Below are 10,461 nucleotides of genomic sequence, written 5' to 3' on the forward strand. Positions count from 1 at the left end.
CAGGTGGATCTCTGTGAGTTCGAGACCAGCCTGGTCTACAGAGCTAGTTCCAGGACAGGCTCCAAAGCCACAGAGAAACCCTGTCTTGAAAAACAAAAAAAAAAAACAAAAAAAAAAACAAAAAAAAAGATTTTATGTCTCTCATCCTTATAAACTTTATATTTCTTTTGTAAGTTTCTTTTCTGAATTTGGTAAGAAAAAACTATATAACTATCCAACAAATGGTGCCTAACGTGTGGACGACTGCATCCACATAAAGCCTGATAGAGCTTGGGAAGTAATTCTAGACAGAAAAGAATAGAGTTAAGCCTGGCTTATTGATATCAGCATTTCTCAGGCAGGCTCTGCTTGCTAGAAGCAAGTGCTCTCATTTAAGAGGGGCTTCCTCACGCAGCTTTAGCTGCAAAATCTTGCAGCTCTTTAAAGAGGTCCTGCCACAAAACACTTAAATGGTGTTGATGAAAAGGTGATCGCCTGCTTTCTGTTGGTGGCAGAGACCTTGAAACACCACAGAGTTGGGCAATAAATGTGGCTATAGATGGTACCTCCTTCATGAGGCTGGATTCTCAGAAAGCTAAGGAATGGGCTGGATCCAGCTGTCAAAGCCACAGCTTTAATTCTAGCCATATTGGTTAGCAAATTAAAGACTCATGTAGTCGGGAAAAGAGAGATATAAAGATAGATTCAAAGTAAAAAAAAAAACCTCTAAGTGTTTTACAGTGTGTTAAAAATATATGCAGGCTTGGGAGAGAAAAAAAAGGTTAAAAAGTCTTTTTTTTTTTTTTAAAGAGTAGTTGGGTGTGGTGGCACACGCCTTTATTCCCAACACTTGGAAGATAGAGACAGGCAGACCTCTGTGAGTTCAAGGCATGGTGGCACGTGCCTTTAATCTCAATGCCTGGGAGGCAGAGGCAGACAGATCTCTGTGAGTTCAAGTGTGGCAGCACACACCTTTAAACCTAGCACTTGGGGGGCAGAAGCAGATGGATCTCTGTGAGTTCAAGGATAGCCTGGTCTACAGAGGGAATTCCAGGACAGCCAAAGATACACAGAGAACCTGCCTCAAAAAGCCAAAAAGTAAAAGTAAAAATAAAAAGATAGGGGGTAAAATAAAGCCACATAAAGATGAAAAATACACAGAGAGACTGGATACTGTATGTTTTGTGCTCTCTTTGAATTGTTTGAATGCCAAAAAAAGAGAAACAGCTGCTAAAAGATATTTGTTTGTAAATGCTGCTAAATTGATCCAAGATAGGTATTTAAAAAATACCTTGACTTCAAAATTGAAGTTTAAAAAAATGTTACTTTGGAGAAGAGGTTTTGCTTTTGTTTCCACAGGAAATGAGAGGCTGTGGATTCATTCTGAGTTAAGAAAATCAGGTTTGATCAAGGAAGACCCCCTGAGGTGGCCCAGATGTCTGAGTTCTACATCCAGAACAGATTCAAGACTGCTACCTGAGTTGTGAGCCCACCACTGAAGAAGCAAGATGTGATTGCCTCGCTGAAAAAAGGTACCGAGCCAGGTAGCTAGCATAGACAAAAATAATGGGTTAATATGTTAAAATAATTAATAAGATGCCCAAGCTAATGGGCCAATCAGTTTAAAACTAATATAGACCTCTGTGTGATTTCTTTGGTACTTAATGATTGTGGGAACCAGGCAGGACAGAAATCTCAGACAACAGATGACCATCACAAAGTACTCAAGCAACTGCTCATTACTTTGAATATTATAAAACTAATAAAAGCAAATAAATGAATGAAGCCACTGATAATCAGAGCTCTAGTGGCACCAGTCTCCCAGATCAGCAGCCCAACATCAACTCTGGTTGCTGTGCTCAGGGCTCTTCTCCCTACAGAAGCCTCTGCTTAGCCTCTGCCACTCTAGAATAACTTTGCATTTGCATGGCTGTCTCCATTCTCTCTCTTGCCTAAATTATTTATGACCTTGCACATCCAACAGCTTTGACTTAAATCACTAAACAAAATTTTAGGAAGCACTGTGTTTTCAGAAGTTCCTCTCTGGCACTGAGCCTAGCAGAATACACACAGAGATAAGCCCGTACACATGTCAAGGTAAAATGGGGCATGTCATCATTATCAAACCCTTGGATGTGCCAGTACTATTTGGACTGTTCAGACAACAGACTAATCCTCCATGGTTAGACATCAGGAGGGAACAGCTCATGTCATCAGTGGAAAACCCTGCACAGTGTAGGGACTTACCCCAAGAAACGTGGTGTTGGGAGAGCCCTGTGATAGCAGGAAGACTCAAAACGTGCTCATTTTGTCAAACTCTATTTAAAAAAAACAAAACAAACCAGGTGGTGGTGGTGGTGCAGGCCTTTAATCCCAGCACGCAGGAGGCAGAGGTAGGCGGGTGTCTGTGAGTTCAAGGCCAGCCTGGTCTGTAAGAGCTAGTTCCAGGACAGCTATGACCCTTACACAGAGAAACCCTGTCTTGAAAAACAAACAAACGAAAACAAAAAACCCAAAACAGATAAAGTCAAGTCATGCTTTTAATCCCAGCTCTCTGGAGGCAGAGGCAGGAAGATTCTTCGAATTCCCGTTGGCCAGTTGATCCTGTTGTACATGTCAAGTTCCAGGCCAGCCAGGGCAAAGCAGTCAGAATTTGTTTCTAAAAAACAAATAATCCCACTGGCAAGTACAAACAACAGTGAAAACATAGATAAATAAATTAGGAAGACAATGAAGGGAGACGGGATCTGTTGCGTGTACGCCTGAAAACAAGTACTTGGAAAGGCTTTCCTAACAAGCACGGCTTGCACAACGGCCAGTCTACCTTACAAAACAAACAAACAAATGAACAACAGCAACAAACCGATTTCTACAAGACATTTTCACGAGGCTGTGGGGGCTTGGATGACAACACGTCTCCATTAGTCCATCATTTGAAGGTTTGCTCCTCAGCGTTTGACTGGAAATGTCTCACTGGGGACAGCTTTGAGGGGTTAAGATTTTAAGTTCATTCTCTTTCCTGCTTTTGATTTTAGATGTGAGCTCTCAGCGGTTACTGCCACCATGCCTGGGGAGGGACTCTTACCCCTCTAGAACCATGAGCACCAAATAACACCTCACCTCTAAGTTTCTTTGGCCACTTATTTTATCAAAGCAACAGAAAGTAATTATATGTTAAATGCTTTGTCTTGGGCAGATTCCACCTTCACCCCCAGTTCTGGGTGTCAAGACCTGCTGTTTCAAAATCCTTTGTGTAATTCTCTCCTTATTTACCTTGGCAAGGTCCAACTCACCCCATCTCTCTTAAACGCGTAAAACGTGCAATGGCCCTGGTGTTTGTTTCTCTTGCTGTCCTCTCCTACTCCCAAAGGTGTGTGTCATACCCTCTGGGGGATCCCTCTCTGCTTGGTACCTCTCTCTGAAAGGGGAAATACGAGTGCCGTTTCACTCAGCCACCTTCTTTCCTGGGTCAAATCCCTGTGCTCAGAGCAATAATAAAAGATCCCTTAGTCTGGTGTGAACCAAACTTGGTCTGCCCAAAGGGCCATGGAAACTCAAACATTTGCAAACAGCTTTTTAAGATGTCTCCCACCTGCACTGCCTACTTCCTATTGGAAATTAAGACATTCTGTTATTAAATTCCAAAGGCTTGTGTGGCATTTTTTTCCAACAGGCCTACCTGAAATATATAAACAATTAAGTGTTAATTCCTAAACTGACAGAGTAGTGAAAGAGGGCGAAAGGTAATTTAAGGGGGAAAAAAAAAAACCCCAAAGATGGGTATGGAGGAGCAGGCCTGCTCCCCAGCACTCGGGAGTCTGAAACACAAGGGTCAAAGGTGGAAGGCCAGCCTCGGCTACACACTGAGATCCCGTGTCATAGAAACAAAATGCACTGCTGTGCGACCTGCTCTAACTCAAATGGTTTCTTCTGGGTGATGATTACTCATCAAGGAAAATGAAAATCTCAAAACTTAAACTTGTCCCATCTCAGCAGAGACACAGTCTGGATTCAGTCTTTTTCACCGATATGTTGACATCCCTGCTTTTCTGACACATGATGGACATTCTAAAGGGGGAACTCTGGTTTGTGTGTGTTCCCCAGGCACACCTGTTGTGAATCGTGCCGCAAGGGAAAATGCCTTATGCGGCTGCACAGAGGCTGACTTACAAACCGCAGTCTGATTAAACCAACAGTGTTAGCAGCAGTCCTGAAGGGGCTGGACGGATGGCTCAGAGGTTAAGAGCACCCGGCACCCTTCCAGAGGACCAGGTTCAGTTCCCAGCATCCACCTGGCGGTTCACAATCATCTGTCACTCGTTTCAGGGGAGCTGGCGCCTTACCGTCTTCTGCCCAGCTTGGGTTCTGCACCCATGTGGTACTCACATACATGCAGGCAAAACTCCAAAGTGCATAGTATTTTTTTTTAAAGTAATTAACCCCCAAATTCTCTTGGTCCACGTTTTAAATGAATCTGATGAGAGAATGTCTTTGAAATTTGTTGGCAAAATGAAAGCAATGGCCTCAGAGCTGTCCAGCTGATTGGCAGGCCAGGGAGACAGACAGGGTTCTCTGTCAGGGGTTTAAGATCACATGAGCGGCTCCTAAAGCAGACGTGTAGTTGAGAGTGCAAGGCGGTGGGGACCCTCAGGGTCTTTCTCTTTTCTTTCCGTTTGTTTTTTAAAGAAAACATTTTGGAAGTGTTTATTTATAAAAGTTTAAGAACAAACAATTGTTAGAATCCCAGACCAGACAGCTTAAGTTAAGCCTAAATGTTGCCCTCTGTCCATCCTCATAGTTGATTCTGGGCTCCTCACTTTCTACACAGAGGCAGACGTATCTCCGAAGGCCTCCTAGTGTGTCTGGATTCCAGGCAAATGGCAGACGCCACTCTCCCTTCTCCAAGGAAGCTCAAACTGCAGGCTCCAGATTCTAAGGCATCAGCGAGCAAAGATGACGCATCTCCCTCCAGCTGTATGACAGCGACACTTCAGCCAGAGGCGCACCCCCCTCACCTCACCCCCCTCACCTCACCCCCCTCACCTCACCCACATTCTGAGTCTCTGTTTCCTTCCTCTCTCTGTTTCAGGGGTGGAGTCTGGACTGAGACAACTCCCAGAGGAGGGGGCTTGGGATGGAGCCTCCACCTGGGAACATTCCCGACTCTTTGGGTATATGGAGGCCAGAAGCTGTGGTGTTGCTTCCAACCAAACACTGTGCACGACCATACTCCCTAAAGTTTTGGAGAGAAAAGTACCTCCAAATGATGGCCGCTCTCCTGAGAGCTCACCTTTCACAGTGACCTAGGTATAACACTTAATGAACTTCGGTCATTGTAAATGGGGTATTTATACAAGAATTTTTCATGTCAGTTGAAAAAAAAACTAGCACCTCTGGCTTGGAATTCGGGGTGCTGGGATTAAAGGAGTGTGCCAGCACATGCCTGTAAGTTGAAATTTAACGTTATATCAAATTACGTAACGCCGGACTAAAGTCTGAGTGAGGCCGACTTACTTCTTCTCTCCACCATTTTCCTTCTCATCTGCGTTCTCTCTCCGTTTGCCTCTCCTGGGGGTCAAACTCAGTTCTGTATGCAGGGAAGACACTGAGCATTTGAGTCACTTCTAAGTCAAGTGAACGTTCTGAGATACCAACAGCTAAGTGTGAATTCAGGTCCCTGGGGCTTGCTAAATTCTACACAAAGGACACACATAGCAATACGCACGACCAGTTTAAACACTTCTCTATGATCAAATATGTATTTACAGGAAACATTGGTGTATGTTTCAACATTGACGACTTTTATTTCCGCAAGCTTTGGCTGTGAGAAGAACCAAAGTGGTTATTCTTTGGTTATGCACACTAGACAAACGGCGTAAGATGTGTCCTCTGGGTGAGAAGTAGACCAACATTGTCTACCTTGGAGGGTTTAAAGATAAGATTATTTACAAGCTATAAACGTGAGGAGGGAACGATAAGCAAGGTGGAAAGACAGCGCCTGAACAAGACCACAGCTGTGAGAGTGGATTTTAGGTCCAGAAAGTTAAACAGATCAATGGGGACATTTTTGGATGAGAAAGAATTCTGTGCGGCAGGATGATTTGTTTTTCTTTTTTTACTGATTTATGGTCTGAGTTGAATAGCTGGGTTGCCCCAGAAAGGGAGGAAAGAAACGGAGTAAAACTAATGATAAAGCATGTGGCGGGGCTGAGCAGGCGGCAGGTTTGGGAAGCGTGAACGACATGAGAACAACCCGTGCTGGACACGCGTGTAGGATACATGTACTCTCACTGATCACGTCAGTGCTGACACTCGTGCTCCATGCTGAACCTGCATGAATCTCTGGGGGAACTGAGCTCCCATTCCATGACTTGGCAGGTGAGGTCTGAAAGTTGCAGCGGGTTTCCACTTGTGCCCATTTATCCCTAGACTTATCCCATTGCTCATCTCTAAGACCTGGTTCCTGCTACCAACCTGTATTCGCCGCTGCTCCTTAATGAATTTTGTACCCATTTCATGACAAGCTTCCACAGATGCATGGATTCCCACAGGATCTTGCCAGACCCAGGACTTTGGAACGAGAGTCTTCACACACAGTCAGAGGAGCCCCACAATGGGTTCGGGAGAACCACTCCCTCTAAACTTCCTTGTTCACAGGTGCCTGAGATGTGGGCACAGTGAACACTGATTTCCTTGTTCATAGGACCAAATTACGCCCAAATCCAGCCCTTCAGAGAAAGGGCTCCACCAACGGGGAAAAGGTGACAGCCGCTCAAATAACAACCACTTCTGCCAAGTATTAATGACACAGCGAAGGACAAGAAAGCACTGGGGAGGGGCTTGCATGAGTGTGTTCTTGCAAGGCAGATCTCACAAAAAAGACTCTGCCAACACAGCCTTGGGCAGTGGTCACCACAACCTCACACCAAAAATAACTTCTGGAAGGATGCCTGTTTAACCTTAGATTATTGATGCCCCAACCTCAGTTGGAACTCTTTAGCCAAACATTAGTTTCAAAATACTGTATGTGATCCTGAGGCTGCTCCCGATCACCTTTTTTGGCTGTACGATGTAATATGGCTCGCACATTCTCATTCCAATAGTCTGTGACCTCTTCCCCCTTTTCTTGGGGCTGTGCTCTCTCCCCTAACTCAGTCCTCCTTGCACAGCCAGAGCAAATGCCCTGCGGCCCGAGCTACTCTCGCAGTCCAAAGGGACTCTCTGGGATTTGCTATTAGGTGGTGAAACTTCTAGCAGTCTGCCTCCAGGAAACGACTCTTATCTTTTTATGGAGGCACTTGTCTGAACAAGAGTTCGGTGGATATTACAACAGCAGCAATGCCCACCCCTTTATAAAAATAGAGCAAACAAATTGATAACTTCGTTGGGTAGAATATAACTTCTTTGTGGTTTTATTTGTGTGTGTGTGTGTATGTGTGTAGTGTGCATATGTGTGAGTGGGTGTGGGTGCGTGTACAGAGAACTTGTGGAGGTCAAAGACAACTTCTTTGCCTTCTCGTTCCCTGCTCTGTAGACCAGTCTAACTAGCCCCGTCTCCTATCTCTGCTGTCCATCTCCCCACAGTGGCGCTTGTGTGGGATGCAAACTTGGGTCACGGGGCTTGCACAGCTACCCACGGGGTCATCCCCCCAGCCTCTGGACTACTACTCTATCGACAGTTTGAAGCACACAGAATTCAGTCTTTGTTGAACGTTGATTGTGTCCCCATACACCAGGGACTTGTGGGTACAGGATCCGAGAAGCCGTTCTCCCGCCTCACTGGAATATAAGAAAGAACAGACTACCAACAGAACACTGAATTCTCCCAGCCTCTCCAGGAAAAGAGTATTTTAGGACAGGTCCCCAAAATCAGAGGATGAGAGACTTGTAAACGTCACGGAACTCAACTCCCTCAGATACAGAGGCGTCCTTCTTACCGGGCAGTTTGCAGACTCTAGATGAACACATTTAAATATTGAGTCAGTTAAAACTAGAGAGTCCAGTCCAGTTATTTAGAAACCCTGAAAACTTGAGGCAGGCACTGAAACATTCTTCACATAACTTCTCCCGAGAAAGATTCATAAGCCAACTGTGTGCCTAGAAAGCCAGTCCCTCTCAAACAAGGAAGGCACCACTTCTTTGAAATTGCTAAAGTCCACATTCAGGGTCCAGAGTAGTTCCGAGAGACTTAGCTGTTAGCAAGCTGAAGCCGGGTCAAGAGAGGCTGCAGCAAGGATAAAGATTTCCCAAGAGGGAAACAGTAGAAATGCTGTAACAGCATCCCGCTGGGGTGACATCGCTGATAGTCTGCAGACAGCCAGAGAAGAAATCGGGACCATTGTACCACTAACCCTGGCCAGGCACGTACTTCCACCGCTTTCATGCGGTCCTTTCTCCCTCCCTTTCGAGACAACCCTATGAGTTTCTGAATTAAATCTCTGAGCGCGGGTCCCCCGGGAAAGAGCAGGAGGGAAGATCATTACCTTTGTATATAATGGATCAAAAACATGGCTAGCAGGACCCGGTTGGGCAGGTTGCTCAGGCGCGCGGCTGCAGGGCGGACGCACTCATACAGCGGCCAAACCATCGAGGGCAGCTCCTGCAGGAACCAGGCCGGTCGCGCCGGCACCTGGACTCCGGGATGCTGCCACGAGTAGCGGCCATAGGGAGAGCCCACATAACTGAGCAATACGAAGAACACAAAAGCCAAGACACCCTCTAGGTAGGCGAAGCAGTCCAGCAGGAGCAACTCGTCCAAGTCCATCGTTGAGGTCGAGGAGCGTGCTCCATGCCCGAGCGTCCAAATGGGGCCACATATAAGCACAGGAGGAGGGCGCAGAGCGGCCCACTCGAGCCCGCTCCGCAGCGGTGTGTACCTGCCCAGGGGAGGGGCGAGCTACCTGTCCGGGCGGGGACTGGACCACGAGCTAGCACCACCAGACAGTTCCCTCCCGCAGAGGTTGCAGGGGAGAGCCCGAAGGCGCAGGGCCCCGCCTGCGCAGAGAGCTCCACCTCTCCCCGCCCGCGATCCGAGAGAGCTGCACGCCCGTTGGCCGAGAGCTCCTCTGGTAGGCAGCCCGGCGAGCAGGAAGGGCGGGATCCCCGAGCGCCCTGCAGCCGGAGCTCCGCCCACTCCGGGCCACAGCCCCACCCCGAAGTCTTGCTGTCCCAGCCTCGGTCCCGCCCCTAGGCTCTGAGCCTCCGGCACCGCGGGGTTCTGCAACCCGAGCCACTCCCCTCACGATCTCCTTGACAGCGGCGGGGCTGCCCGCCTCTCTGCGCACGCGCCTTGCTGTGGGTCGTCCACGCAGGTGCCTGAGGCTCCGTGTCAGACGGGGTGATGTGTGCTCAGCGGCGTTGAGGGTTTCTGTGCGGAAGCATCTTCCCTGTAGGGTGGTCATGCTTTCCTCGCTTGCGTTTCCTGCACGATCGTGTTGTTTCTTACAAGGCATATGTCTTGGCTTCCCCAGCTAGGACCCCCCCCCAGCCGCTGGGGTCCTCGGGAATCAGCCGGAAGTACCGCGTGCGAGCTGGCTGTCCAGCTTGGTCGCGGTGTGAGCTCCGCGTGTGCAGCCGCGTGGGCCATGGGGCGGCGGGCGAGGGCCCGGCGGCTGCAGCCGCAGGCTGAAGGCGCGGAGGACGACGCCGAGGGCGGCAGGAAGCGCGACCAGGCGGTAGGCACGGGGAAGGAGGGGCGCCTCGTGGGCTCTGGCTTGGTGGCTTGCTGGTGGGCCGGATTAGCAGGGATGGGGGATTCGCTCAGTCCTTGCTGTTCTGCCAGGGCTGGGAAGGTGGCTATCCCGAGATCATCAAGGAGAACAAGCTCTTCGAGCACTACTATCAGGAACTCAAGATCGTGCCCGAGGGAGAGTGGGACCAATTCATGGACGCACTCCGGGAGCCCCTCCCGGCCACGCTGAGAATCACTGGTTACAAAAGGTAAGTCTGATATGTTTTTGCTGGGGTTGTGGACTTGGAAGCTCTGGGGAGGGAGATCGGGTGGTTGCAGGGGAGCAGCCTGAGATGCTTAGGTGTTGCTGGTGGAAGGTCCGACTATGGCGAGAAAACTCAACCCGAGAACGTTCCTGTGGGGAGTGGGTGGACTGATGGGTTCAACTGAGGAGCATGGAAAATTTGTGGCATCCAGTTTGCCTCTTTCTCCCCGCCCGTCATTGTACATCATTCCTGAGACTTGTCACAAATAGAATTGAAGCTGGGCAAGAGTGCAGCATTGCATTGGATTTATTTTTAAGGTGTATCCAACCTGTGTTCCAACGCGACACAGTAGAACCAGAGGGGTTCTGGATTTAGTAAATTGGTTTTGTTGCTTTGCAAGGTGAATTCTTTTTAAAGTGGTAAAAATTTAGTTGGTTAAAAACAAGTGTGGGGCGATGGTGGCGCATGCCTTTAATCCCAGCACTCGGGAGGCAGAGGCAGGCGGATCTCTGTGAGTTCGAGACCAGCCTGGTCTACAAAGCTAGT

The 10,461-nt window shown here is 48.2% G+C and overlaps 2 protein-coding genes across 3 annotated transcripts in view; one reads left to right on the plus strand and one right to left on the minus strand.

Annotated features, from left to right (window-relative positions):
* Srd5a1 (steroid 5 alpha-reductase 1) overlaps window positions 1-9,076 on the minus strand; it is a 40,724-nt gene extending 31,648 nt beyond the window's left edge. The window contains exon 1 of one of the 2 annotated variants that reach the window (XM_013349736.2): window positions 8,463-9,076. In XM_013349736.2, coding sequence (XP_013205190.1) covers window positions 8,463-8,743 — 281 coding nt within the window. In that variant the 5' untranslated portion in view covers window positions 8,744-9,076. The remainder of the gene's footprint in view (window positions 1-8,462) is intronic. The other variant, XM_005356694.2, reaches the window with a different exon arrangement.
* A 306-nt stretch (window positions 9,077-9,382) lies between these two features.
* The window catches only part of Nsun2 (NOP2/Sun RNA methyltransferase family member 2), a 23,653-nt gene continuing 22,574 nt past the window's right edge, over window positions 9,383-10,461 (plus strand). The window contains exons 1-2 of the mRNA XM_005356696.2: window positions 9,383-9,653; window positions 9,761-9,918. Coding sequence (XP_005356753.2) covers window positions 9,432-9,653; window positions 9,761-9,918 — 380 coding nt within the window. The 5' untranslated portion in view covers window positions 9,383-9,431. The remainder of the gene's footprint in view (window positions 9,654-9,760; window positions 9,919-10,461) is intronic.

The sequence above is a fragment of the Microtus ochrogaster genome, chromosome 19, assembly GCF_000317375.1.
Source record: "Microtus ochrogaster isolate Prairie Vole_2 chromosome 19, MicOch1.0, whole genome shotgun sequence".
Lineage (NCBI taxonomy): Eukaryota > Metazoa > Chordata > Mammalia > Rodentia > Cricetidae > Microtus > Microtus ochrogaster.